The 14,146-nt window shown below is 40.1% G+C and overlaps 1 protein-coding gene across 4 annotated transcripts in view; it reads left to right on the forward strand.

Moving 5' to 3' along the window:
• Positions 1-14,146, forward strand: part of CD58 (CD58 molecule) — an 83,311-nt gene that overhangs the window by 43,531 nt on the left and 25,634 nt on the right. For all 4 annotated transcript variants that reach the window (XM_077119779.1, XM_077119778.1, XM_077119781.1 and 1 more), the window contains exon 2: positions 5,531-5,827. In XM_077119779.1, coding sequence (XP_076975894.1) covers positions 5,531-5,827 — 297 coding nt within the window. The remainder of the gene's footprint in view (positions 1-5,530; positions 5,828-14,146) is intronic.

A 14,146-nucleotide genomic window follows, 5' to 3' on the forward strand; every position in this document is an offset into this window, starting at 1 on the left:
GTTCATGAATCTTAATGTAGTTTGTACTATTGTTTTTTATCTTTTTTCTTTTTTATTCTGTTTGTACTATTGTTTTAATCGTTATTTTCTGACTAAGTATTACCCAGATCCCACCATCCAATAATAACCACAGTTAACATTCTGGTGTATTTCCTCTTAGGCCGTTTAGTATGCATAAGCTCTAAAGAAATGAATGAATGTATATGTGTGGGTATGTGGCTGTGTATTTAATCCCACTTACAAGCTTTGTAAATGTCACATACAATTTCCTCATTGTTGAACATTTGAACTTCCTTCCCAAATGTTTCCTGTTCTCCAAGTAATATTTCTAGTGCCTTTTGTTCAGTCAAATCTCTGTGTGTTGTCTCTTTCTTGGAGTTAAAATATCATCCTCTCCTGGTTCTCCTCCTCCTTCTCAGGCTAGTCTTTATATATATAAAATATATATTTATTGACAAATCTGCACACACATACATTCCATACATGGTGTTCAATCACTGGCTTACAATATCATCATATAGTTATGCATTCATCACCATGATCATTTTTTAGAACATCGCATCACTCCAAAAAGAGAAATCAAAAGAAAAAAGAAAAGACTTGTACATCCCATACCCCTTACCCTTCCCTCTCATTGACCACTAGTATCTACCCAGTTTATTTTACCCTTTGTCCCCCTATTATTTATTTTTTTAATCCTTTTTTTTTACTCATCTGCCCATACCCTTGGATAAAAGGAGCATCACACACAAGGTTTTCACAATCACACGGTCACATTGTAAAAGTTATACCTTTATTCAATCGTCTTCAAGAATCAGGCTACTGGAACACAGCTCAGCAGTTTCAGGTACTTCCCTCCAGCCACTTCAGGCTGTTTTGATCTACTTTGCCAGCGTACCTCCAGCTAGCCAAACTTGAGATGCCATAGCTCCTCTAGACCCAAATCCAGGCCTCCCCTTCTCGGTTCCTACGTTCTTCCTAGGTAGCCTCATATCCTTGTAGTTTCCCTTAGAGTCTCTATGAATGAGAAGATTTCCAGATCTGTATCACTGAGACCTCACCTCTAAGCCCCAGACCCACCTCTAAGCTCCAGATCCATGTACCCAGCATCCTACTGGGCATCTCCACTTGGATGTCTTACAAGCACCTCATATTACAGTGTCCTCAACTGAAAGCATGGTCTTCCAGCCCAAGTCTGGCCCTTCTGCATGGTTCCTACCTTAGGGAAGGACACCACTACCCACCTAGGGCAAGTCGGACTCTGAGAGCCATGCTGAGGTCCCCTTCCTTCCCCCAAGGGCTGTCAGTCATCTCGTCCTGTCAGTCCTCCCTCCCAGGTAGCTCTTGGACCACTTTTCCCTGGCACCATGCTACCTCTTGTCTAGGCCACCATCGTTTTCTGCCTGGACCACTGAAGTTGCCTCCTATCTGTCCTGTCTCGCCCCTCCCCCTACATTTCCACACCACAGCCGGAGTGATGTTTTGTTTTCTTTTTGAAGAGTAAATCTGGAAGCTATACAGAAGATGATACACACTTGATTATGTAAAAGTTTAGAACCTTTCCATGGGAGATATCCATTTAGTAAAGTCAATAGTTGAAGGATGGATGTGGGGAGAGAAACTGTAATACAGTTAACAAAATTTAGCAAAAAAATACAAGGGCCTCTTAAACTTTAACAAGAAAAAGATAAGCAACCTAATAGAAAAATTGGCAAAGAACATGAAAAGACAGTTCTCAGGAAAGGAAATCCAAATCAAACAGAAAAGATGCTTAATTGCTAGAGATCAGGAAAACACAACTCAAATAAAAATGAACGTCACTTTATGTCCATTAAGTTAAAAGTGCAAAAAGTTGCCTAATGCAGGAAGAAAGGAGTGCAAGAAAAAGGCAGCTCAGCTATTGCTTATGGAAATGTAAATTGCAGAAGTCTTTTTTGTAAGCAATATGGCCCCTTCTATTAAAATAAAAAATCTGTTTACTTTTTCATTCAGCAACCCCCTCTTCCCATTCCTAGGATACTCACCCATAGAAATGAAATCATAAATAAATAAATAAGGACATGTACACAGGGATAATTATCGCAGTATTATTTGCACTGGAAAAGGCTAGGGACAAACAGAGTGTTCAACAGTGGTGGATGGCAAAGTAAATTATGGTGTAATGTAGCCATTAAAAGGAATAGAGCATAGCTATACTAGTTGATTTGGTCAGATTGTTATGAGATATTATTGATGACAAAGGCAAGATGCAGGGAAGTGTGCACAGAATCATTTTTGTTAAACAATGGCAAATCCCATATCTAAACAGTAAATATATATATATATTTGTCTTTGTTTGAAGGTAGGAGCAGGGAGAAAAATATGGAAGGATATGTTCTGAGTTAACACAGATTGTAGAGCTGGAATTTGTCATGAGGGCTGGGGGAAAGGGTGACGCATCCAAGTGGAAAAAAAAAACCCTACATAAAGTCTATGTAAAAATACATATGTGATCATTTTGGATTCATATAGAATTATATGTATGTGTCAATGTATAATTAATGTTTTTAAAGAAGGGGTTAATCGTATATCACCACCTTTATTAAACCTTTTGATGGCTTTCCGATCTCAGAATAAGCACCAGAGTTTTGTGTGTCTAGGAGAACCCCGCAGGATCTGCCTGTCTCACTCCAGGTGCCCGCTCCCCTGACCGTCCTGCCTTAGGGTTTTCTCACCTGTTTTCTCTAGACACAGGTCTGTTCCATTCCCATTGCTGACTGCGCTGCATTCTTCACATATCAAGGGAAGACCTTCCTAATCCCTCGCTGGTTCCCTAGTATGTGCTCCTGTTGGCTCCCTCTGCTTTTACTTAGTAGCACTTATCACAGTTGCAACTGAATGTTTGACTCATCATTTGCATAAAGCCTGACTCCCCCAACAGAAGCTTAGCTCTAAGAGGCAGAGTCTCTGCCTGGTACTCAGGGGTCCTGCAGTGACTAGGTGCCCAGTGAAATTTTCCTGAGTGAGTAGAATGGTGGGCTGCTGTTGTGGAAGGAGCACTGAATGAGGCGGCAGGACACCTGTCCTGCTCTCTGTGCGGCTGCAGACTTGCTGAGCGCTGTGCCTCCTGGAGCCTGTGTCCGTAAAACAGGATTGAAAACACTTACTGTACGCAGACGTGGAGAGTGTGAAAAAGGGTCTATAAGCATGGGTAGCTGGTAGAGAGTAGGCATTCAGTAACATTGTCTTTCATTTTTCTCAGAGCCCTGTTGCTGAAGTCTTCCCATTTCTCTTTCCTTGCTTCTCTCTTCCACTAGCTTCAAATTCTTGATTTTTTTCCTTCTCATTGTTCTCAAGCCCAGGAGGCGTGGCCTCTGCCTGGGACAAACAGAAGCGATCTTTATATAGCCAGGGTGTGGCATTCATCCTAATACCCATTTTCCTTCACTGCCACCTACTCACTGTCATTCACTAGTGATTCCTTTACCCATTTATAAGGCATTTTCAGCCTCCACAGTTGTGTGTGGATTGCTCCCCATTGAAACCCTATCCTGTTTTGATCTGTCTTTGCAAGCACTCTGGGGAGTGGGAGAGTGAGTGCGTGATCAGCAAGGCAAGGACATTTCCTCCTAAATAAGGGAGATAGGTTCTAAAAAGCCTTGCAAATAGAGAAATAGGAGGTATTTGCTTCTATTTGAATTACTGAACACAGTTGCCTACAGTTGATCTATTTAATGTTCTTGAATTTTTCCACACTCTTTCAATTACCCTGATTGTTACGAGGCAAAGACTTCCATCAGGTTCTAATTTATCTCTCAAGTCCTTCCCTTAACAGCTGCTTTTCTCTTAATAAGAAAGTCAAGCCTGGAGCAAGGCATATTTTGGGGTATGAAAAATATCCCAGTCTAGTGGTAGAGGTAAATGTTTACCAGCTTGGTGGTGTGATGGTGGCGGTGGTGGTGATGATGGCAGTGGTGGTGGTGATGGCAGCAGCAGCAGTGGTGGTGGTGGTGGTATGATGGTGATGGTGGTGATGGAGGCAGTGGTGGTGGTGGTGATGGAGGCACTGGTGATGGCAGTAATGGTGGTGATGGCGGCGGTGGCGGTGGTGGTATGATGGTGATGGCAGAGGTGATGGCGGTGGTGAAGGTGGTGGTGGCGGCAGTGATGGTGATGGTGGAGGTGATGGCGGCGGCAGTGATGGTGATGGCGGTGGTGAAGGTGGTGGTGGTGGCAGTGGTGGTGATGGCGGAGGTGATGGCGGCGGCGGTGATGGTGATGGCGGAGGTGATGGCGGCGGCGGTGGTGATGGCGGCGGCAGTAGTTGAGATAACTGGTTTGAAGCATTTTCCAGTTTCCAGTTTGTGAATACTCACACTTGGTGGTTGGTGGATTTAAAGCTCTCGACCGGAGCTCACTGAACGGAGCTGGGCACAGATGCTAGCAACCACTTACGGCAGTTGGAGCTGGTTCCAGTACATCCCTGTCCCCAGTACCTGAATCCCTCGTCATTTTCATTCTCCTTGACTTGCTTCCCATCGGTCCTGATCTTAATTAATAGCACCTGGGTTAATCAGGACAGACCCTGACAGTCACCACCAGCTCCTCCCTCCTCACCCCGCACCCAGTTTCCAAACCCAGGTGGTTTTCCCTGGTCCTGTCCTCCCTGTCCACTCTGTCCCTGCTATAGCAGTGGTCACTCTTCTGTCTTTTCTGGCTCTGTGCGCGCCCTGCCAACTGCTCTCTGCTCTGCGGACAGTCACCCCATTGAGACTCAAGTTATGTCACATCAGTCCTCCGTCAGTAGGATAAAGTTCCCCATCCTTATCTTACCTTTCCTGACCCCTCTTCCACCCTGGTGTGACCTGGCCCCTGCCGGCCTCTCCAGGCTCATCCCCCAGCATCCATCCCCTTGCTCTCTCCATTGTAGCCACTCCAAACTGCTTTCATTTCCTTGAGCCCTCCAAGCTCCTTCTTGATTCAGGGCCTTTGGAGGGGCTGTTTTCTTTAGCTGTGGCATGATCCCACTGCTCCCCTCTGCACCCTGCTTCCCATCCCTGCCCTCCTAGCCCTTCCCTGGCTAACTCCTCTTCATCCTTTAGTGATTTAGTCTGTCCAGTGCCAGCTTCTGCATGACTTCCTTGGGGAGGGCTTCCTCTGCCCTCGACTCAGTAGTTCCCCCTGCCAAAGGACCCTGGTGCTGCCTGCTCAGTGTCTTTTTCCTCGAGGGGAGCTCCTTGAAGGCCTGGAGCTGTGCTTGTCCTGTTCGCTGGCCTGTTCCCAGCATTGCCCACAGGCCTCCACAAATGCCGAATCAATTGCTTGGATTTGTATGGGCCCTAATTCCCTCTTAAACTGTAATCTCTGTGTGGTCAAGATGGTCTCCTTCCTGTAGTTTTTGTCAGCAGATGATCAATTTAGCACAAAAAACAGCCGATGAATAATTTTTAACCACTAAATTTAATTTTTTCCCCCAAAGAGCTTCTTGGAAGATAATTTTTTAATATCAATAAACTTATGTTTTTCCTAACCAATTTTATTTCCCTCCTAGGTCTCATCAGCTGTGATACTGAAAATTTATTTGGAGCTGTGAAGGGGAGTGTAACGTTCAAGTCACCACCTCATACAGCTTTTAAGGAGATCATATGGAAAAAGCATAAAGATAAAGTCGTCGAGTGGGAAGAAAATTCTAAGGTCATACACTTCCCACCTTTTCAAGAGAGAGTGCATTTAGACACTGTGTCCGGTCACCTCACCATCTTCAATTTAACATTATCAGATGAAGATCATTATGAAATTGAATCCCCGAGTATTAAAGATAACATCATATTCTTTCTTTCTGTGGTTGGTGAGTATTCTGTAAATTGTTTTGTTTAAAATGGCGCATGTCCAGCCATTTAAGACACTGATACAAATTAATGGCTTACGGAAAGAAAATAATTTGATATCACGTGTTGCAGGCTTTTCCTATCTTTCCAGTACAAAGGTGCTGCTTTTCAACTCCCTTGCCATCCTCTTGGTTAGGAGAGAATCTAAGTGGGATAGGCAGAGCAGCATTACAGGGCAGTGCTACAGCCAATAGAATCCCTTTCCTGAAAAGGGATGTAGTGGCTGCCATTAGCTCAGAACTCTGAGCTCTGTGGATGAATGCAATTCTATAAATCAGAATTCCTGCTTCCCCCTGCAACCTACTCAGGTGGCAGATTTTTTCTCACACCTCTTTAAACTGGAAGTGGAGTCCGGGTATAGGCTTCTCCTTGTTTCTTGACTATTCTTCCTCCTTTGATTCTAATGCCTCTTCCTTATTGCAGTCATTTCTGGGGCCCTGGATCACACTCCAGTGTTTCTTTATTTTAGTTTCTGTATCCTTTAAATTGTTCCTAATGCTGCTGCTGTCATGATTCTTGGTAATTTTATTATTGAAAAGAAAATCCTTTCTAATGTCCTGATGTCTCAGTCCTTGATCTTCTCTGTTATGAGCTTGTCCTCCAGTCCCCCTTACCCACTCCCCATGTTTATAATCTAGAACTTGTCATCACCAATAATTCTAACCCCACAGTGTACCACGCTGACCACCACCTTTTATATTTATAACTCACTTCTGCCATGCTGACCTTGATCGTCCTTTGCTGATTTGATGTCCTCCTTATCCTCCTTTCTCAACCTAAACACCACAGTCATTCACCTGAATTAATCCCGTGCGAACAAACTTAGTCTCCTTACTCCTTTCTTACTTGTTGTATTGATGGCCAGATTAAAAACCTGGTTAAATCATAGACTCTCCCTGTTTCATTCTCACACCCATGTAGGTGCAGAAACTTTTCCATTACCCCAAACAGAAACTCTGTTCCAATGAAGCAGCGACTCCCCATTCCCTCTCTCCTCAGCTGCTGGTAACCTCTAGTCTGCATTCTGTCTCTATGAATTTGCCTATTCTAGCTAGATATTTCATATTAGTAGAATCATGCGGTATTTGTCCTTTTGTGTCTAGTTTATTTCACTCAACATAGTGTCTTCAAGGTTGAGTTCATGTTGTGACATGTGGCAGAGCTCCATTCCTTTATACGTCCAAATAACATTCCATTATATGCATGTACCACATTTTGTGTACTAGTCATGTGTTGATGGACGTTTGGGTTGTTTCTTCCTTTTAGTTGTTGCACGTGCTGTGAACATTGTTGAATGAGTATATGAGTCCCTGTTTTCAGTTCTTTTGCGTATGTATATGTTGGAGTGGAATTGCTGGTGGTGATTCTGTGTTTAACTCTTGGGAACCACTGAACTGTTGCCCACAGTGGCTGCACCATTTCACATCCCACCAGCGATGGGCAAGAGTTCCAATTTCTCCTCATCCTTGCCAACACTTCTTATTTTCCATTTTTTAAAAATTTAAAAAAAAATTTATTTATTAATTAAAAAATTAAGAAACCAAATAAAACATCCACATATATAATCAGTAATTCCCATTTTTTTTGTAATAGTCATTCTACTGGGTAAGAAACCATATCTCGTAATTGTGACTTGCTTTTCTCTAATGACTAATATAGGTTGATTAACTTTTCTTATGCATGTTGAATATTTGTATATCTTCTTTGGAGAAATGTCCAAGACCTTAGCTCATTTTTTCAGTCTTTTTGTTGTTCAGTTATAAGAGTTCTTCATATATTGTGGATAGTAGGCCTTTATCACATATATGGTTTGCAGATATTTTCTCCCATATTGTAGGTTGTCTTTTAAATTTTTTGATAATAACCTTTGCACAAATATTTTTTAATTTTGATGATGTCCAGTTTATCTATTTTATGTTTTAGTGTGTATGTTTTTGATGTCATATCTAATCCCTTTCCAAATCCAACATCATGAAGATTTATCCTTCTGTTTTCTACAAGTTTTATGGATTTTAGCTCTGTGTGGGCCATTGATTCATTTTCAGTTGACTTTTGAAAATGGTGGGGAAAGGGGTCCAAATTCATTCTTTTGCATGTGAAATCCAGTTGTCCCAGCATCATTTGTTGAAGAGGTTTTTCTTTCTCTGTTGAACAATTTGGCCTCTTGTCAAAAATCATTTGACTATAGATGTCTTGGTTTTATTTCTGAACTCGTGATTCTATTTCATTGGCCTATATATCTACCTTTATGCCTGTACCACACTGTTTTGATTACTATAGTTCTGTAGTAAGCTTTGAAATTGGGACGTATGAGTCCTCCAGCTTTGTTCTTTTCACAGTTGTTTTGGCTATTTGGGAACCTTACATTTCCATGTAAATTTTTGAGAATCAGCTTTTCCATTTCTACAAAAAAAAAAACTGTTGGAATTTTGATAGATATTATGTTGAATGTTTAGATTGCTTTAGGTAGTGTTGACCTCTTAAAAATATTTAAGCCTTCCGGTCTGTGGGCACAAGATGGCCATTTATTGGGTCCTCTTTATTTCTCCCAGCAATGTTTTCTAGCTTTCGGTGTACAAGTCTTTTACCTCCTTGGTTAAATTTATTACTAGGTATTTTATTCTTTTAGATCCTACTGTAAATGGATTTGTTTTCTTGATTTCCTTGTAAGATTGTTCATTGCTGATGATCAGCCGTGTGGACAGAGATTTTGATTGTAAAGCATCAAAAGATAACTTCCAAGAAAGAATCAAGTATATTTAGACTTTGAACTTAAAATATATAAAAGTGCAGAAAGAATCAAAGATGACTCAAGGTTTCATATCTAAATGACCAAATGTTTGGTCAGACTTTTTTTTTTAAGAAATGAGGACATCAGACTTCCTTGAGGGTATAGTAACACTTGTTTAAGTGACTTAGTAATCTTACAGAGACCAGGGCTCATGGTAGTTCAGCAGGAGAAATAGGTCATGGGGATTTCCTGGCAACTCTTAAAATCAGAGCATCCACTTCCTTCTGTGTGTAAATTGATTTTGGGCTTTCCCCTCCCCTCTAAAGTCCCCTTAAAATTTCCACTATTGATGTCGATTATTTCTTTCCCATCCCTGTGCAAATCTTTGTAACATTGAAGACAATGGTGTTCATGTAAGTAGAATTAACTGCTGTAAGCTTCAATGGTCTGGGTTAATGAAGTTAGTAGAAATGTACAAATGGTCTTGTAAAATGTCATTACATACATGTAAGAAATCCTCATTTCTTATAGGCAGTGAGCTGAATTCATTAATTAAAAATTGGCTAATTAGGTATTCTTAGGAATGAAATGGGCACATCATTTCTTACCAATTTAGTACTGCTTAAGGTACAGATAAAACTAATGTCTGGCTGTGTTGGGTTCCATGGGCAGTGAGAGATCATAAAAGATTTCTGAAAGGAAAAGAGTCTGATATGGGAAAACTCTGATCTAGGTTTTGCAGAAAGATTTGTCTACTTTTATGTGAGCCAGATCCATACTTCTAGGTTTGCTGTCTAGCAAGAATGGTGCAGTGAGACTGCCAGAAAAAGCTTCTGCGTAGTTAGGGGGGTTCTAATAATATAAAAGATAATAGTAATACTCACACTTCCATATATTTCCTCCCAAATTACTTTCATCTTTCATTTGACCTTTACAATGACCTTATTAAGAATTATATTCCCTTCTACAGACAAGCTTGAGACACATTTAGTAGTGGACTTTGCCATTCAAACATTGAGGAGTTTGGACTGGATGATTTTTTTAAGGGCCTTCCAGCTTCTAAAAGAACTGGCCCAGTGCTAAGGGGTGTAGTGGGCGAAGTACCAGAGAGATCTGAGGGGCAAGGCTCTAGGTTCTTCAATTTTAAGTCAACTAGAACAACCACTTTTATTCATTTGTTGTATTGGTCTGTTGCTTAAGGTTTAATTTGGAAAGAGGTTTTCCGATGTTTAGTTTTAAAGGAAAATTTTAAGGTAGCATATAAGTAATTATATGAGGTTGAACCTAAAAAACTGAGGGAGTCCCAAGCAGAAAGGGAAGTCATTGTGTGATTTGGGGGTCTGTGCTGGTTTGAAAGGATGCATGTACCCTAAAAAAGCCATGTTTTAATCCTAATCCCATTTTGTAAGGGCAGCCATTTCTTCTAATCCCTATTCAGTACTGTATGTTTGAAACTTTAGTTAAATCATCTCCTTGGAGATGTGACTCAATCAAGAGTGGTTGTTAAGCTGGATCAGATGGAGACGTGTCTCAACCAATTCTAGGTAGGTCTTGATTGCTTTACTGGAATCCTTTAAAAGAGGAAACATTTTGGAGAAAGGAGAGATTCTGAGAAAGCAGAACGACGTAGCCGCAAGAAGCAGAGTCCACCAGCCAGCAAGATGCTTGGAGATGAAGAGGGAAAATGCCTCCCAGGCAGCTAGCAAACTAGAACAGGGTCTAACAAGGCAGGCAGGGGGAGAGAGAGAGAATTCATGAAGAGAAGATGGGGGAAAGATGAGTTTAACACTTTTGTTTTCTAAATTATTAGTAAAATTGAAGCATAAGCATCTCTGTCTTTGAAAATATTTTAAATGACAGTACAATTGTTCTAGTTTGCTAGCTGCCAGAATGCAATATACCAGAAATGGAATGACTTTTAAAAAGGAGAATTTAGTAAGTTGCTAGTGTACAGTTCTAACCGAGAAAATATCCCAATTAAAACAAGTCTGTAGAGATGTCTAATCTAAGGCATCCAGGGAAAGATACCTTGATTCAGGAAGGCCAATGAAGTTCAGGGTTTCTCTCTCAAGTAGAACGGCCCATGATGAACACAGTCAGGGTTTCTCTCTGAGCTGAAAGGGCACATGGCAAACACTGTCATCTGCTAGGTTCCTTTCCAGCTCCCTGGGTGGTGTTTTCCTTCTTCATCTCCAAAAGTCGCTGGCCAGTGGACTCTGCTTCATGGTTCTGTAGCATTCTCTGTTGTCCTTCTCTGCTGTCTCTGAATCTCCTACTTTCTCCAAAATGTTTCCTCTTTTTATAGGATTCCAGTGAAATAATTAAGACCCACCTAGAATGGGTGGAGACACATCTCCAGCTAATCCATTTTAACAACCACTCTTGATTGAGTCACATCTTCAGGGAGATGATCTAATTAAAGTTTCAAACATGCAGTTCTGAATAGGGATTAGAAGAAACGGCTGCCTTTACAAAATGGGATTAGGATTAAAACATGGCCTTTCTAGGGTACATACATCCTTTCAAAACAGCACAACAGTATTCCATCATCTTAATCTTAATTTACCTGAATTCCCTTTTTAATAGATGTTTATAATATATTAAAACTTTAATTATTACACAAATGCTGTTATGATCACTTTTGCACTTTACACATATTTTTTGCATGTTTTAACTCTCTTATGATTAGTTGCTGAAGCAAAGTTGAGGTGCAAGAAAGTGTATGGATTAACAAATAAATGACTGACTAATAATACAAATTAATTCGCATTGAAGTTTCAGAGGGCAGTGATGACATAATATTACTGTCCCCCTTTGTAACAAATGAATGAATGTCTTAGTTATCTCTTTACAGATCTAGGCTGCCTCAGTCAGTAAGAGGCATTTTCTAGAGGAAAACCAGTAGTGTGACCTCTAGGCTGGCAGATCCATGCTACATGCCATACCCAGCCCTGTCTGATTGCTTACAAGGGTCCTGCCAAGTTAAATATAGCTCGCTAGCATCTTTTATAAAACTCTTTGGGTCAGGTGTGTTTTGGACTCAAACTTTTTTTCAGATATTTAGAAAGGTAATAGAAACTATTCCTGTACATATATTAAGAAGTACCCCTACTTGTTATGTGGAGCACCCCATAATCAAGCACATGAATATTTTTGCAGTGAAACCTGATAAATGAATATTTGAAGTAAGTGAGAAAAAATAAAGACGGTAAATTCTCTTGCCACTTCAGATCAGAATTTGCAGCTAGATGACCTACTACCAATTTATGAAAAATCTTTTGGCTTTCAGATTATGTAGGATTTCAAAATTGAGTATATGAGATTTGGGGCTTGTATTTATTTTGCTGAATTTGAATCAGTAGCTCTGACCCAGCAAAAGAGAATTCTCTCCTCTTGGTGTTTAAAGATGTGGTCTACTAGTCTCTTTAGTTTGTAAGGAAATTGGAGTTTCAGAAACTTGCGAATGATGAATCTAAATATTACTCTTTTTTAAAAAAAGCAGTTTTATTGAGATATATTCACAAAAAATACAGACCATCTAAAGTATGCAATCCGTGGCTCACGTATCATCACATAATTGTGCATTCATCATCATAATCAATTCTGGAACATTTTCATTACCCAATAGAAAAAATCCCATCCTCCTTCACCCCCACTGTTATTGACCTTTAGCATTGGAATGATGTATTTGTTACCGTGGATGAAAGAATATATTAAAATATTACTGTAGCCCATGGTTTGCAATATGCGTGTTTCCCCATATACCACTCTATGTAACGCCTTGTAACAGTGACGTGCATTTGCTCTAGTTCACGAAAGAACATTTTTATATTGTACTATTAATCAGTCATTGCCCATCACAGGGTTCACTGTATTATACAGTCCTATGTTTCATCATCTTACTTTCCTTCTAGTGACATACTCTACTCTAAACTTCCCTTTCAACCACAGTCATATACGTAATGCTGTCAGTCATGTGCACCATAATGCGCTACCATCACCTCCATCCATTTCCATACATTTATATTCACCCTACTTATAAATTCTACACCTGTTAAGCATCCACTCCCCATTCTCTACCCTCATTCTATCTCCTGGTAGCCTATTATATTAGTTTCTTAAATGCTGCCAGAATGCTGTATACCAAAAATGAAAGGGCTTTTATAACGGGAATTTATTAAGTTATAAGTTTACAGTTTCAATGCCATAAAAATGTCCAAACTAAGACATCCATGTGGAGCACCCCATAATCAAGCACATGAATATTTTTGCAGTGAAACCTGATAATGAATATTTGAAGTAAGTGAGAAAAAATAAAGACAGTAAATTCCCTGGCCTCTTCAGATCAGGATTTGCAGCTAGATGACCTACTACCAACTTATGAAAAATCTTTTGGCTTTCAGATTGTGTAGGATTTCAAACAGGCATCTTCCGGTCCTTGTTCCCAGTTCTGTTGCTTCCAGTTTATGATGCCAGTGGTTTCCTCTCTAAGCATCTCTGGGCCTTCACTTAACTCTTCCGGAATACAACTCTGGGCTCTGGCTTGCTTAGCAACTCACGGGAAAGCACATGGCGAAGACTGCTGGGCTTTGCATCTCCAAACTTCCATGTCTAGGCATCTGCTCTGTTGGCACTGCAAGCAACTCCAAATGTCTGTGTCTCTGTCGGCTCTAATAATCAGACTTCACACCGTCCAGTATCCTAGAGCAGCTAGAAGTAAAAACCTAAAATTGTGGATTTGTAACCCATACCAAACTCTGAAATCTATTGTTGTGATGTGCTTTGAAATGTATTGGTTTTTGTATGTCTGTTATTTTTCACAAAAAAGAAAAAAAAAGTCAATTGTGATGATAAATGCACAGCTATGTGATGATACTGTGAACCATTGATTGTGTACTTTTGGTTGATTATATGGTGTGGAATATATAATATGTTTCAATTAAAAAATAATGTAAAAAAGATCAGAGGAGAAGTCGGAGCTATAAAAGAGAAGATAAGATTTAACAAATGAGTATGACATTTGAATCATTATATTATTTCTTTTAGTCTCCAGTGTCTTGGAGCAGCCAGAAGGAAAAACCTAAAATTGTGAAACTGTAACCATACCGAACTCTGAAATCTGTTCTATAACTGATTGTTGTGGTGTGCTTTGAAATTTATTGCTGTTTTGTATATATGTTATCATTCACAATAAAAAATGAGAAAACAAAACAAAAATAAATTTTCAAAACAATTGAGTGGGTCAGTCTCCATGGAAACAATCTAGTCAGAGTCTCTACACTAAATAGTAGGTCTGGCCCCACAAGACGGGATTGGAAAAGGCCGTGGCTTTTCTTGTGTACATAACAGCTTCAAACCAGCATGCCTGCATTCTGGATTTTGACTCTATGAATTTACTTACTCTAATTAGATCATATGTGTGAGATCATACAGAATTTTTCTTTTTGTGCCTTATTTCACTGTACGTAATGTCCTGAAGCTTCATCCACGTTGTCACATCCTGCTGAATAATATTCCATCTTCTGTATATACCACATATTTTTTATCC

The sequence above is a fragment of the Tamandua tetradactyla genome, chromosome 11 (genome assembly GCF_023851605.1).
Source record: "Tamandua tetradactyla isolate mTamTet1 chromosome 11, mTamTet1.pri, whole genome shotgun sequence".
Classification (NCBI taxonomy): domain Eukaryota; kingdom Metazoa; phylum Chordata; class Mammalia; order Pilosa; family Myrmecophagidae; genus Tamandua; species Tamandua tetradactyla.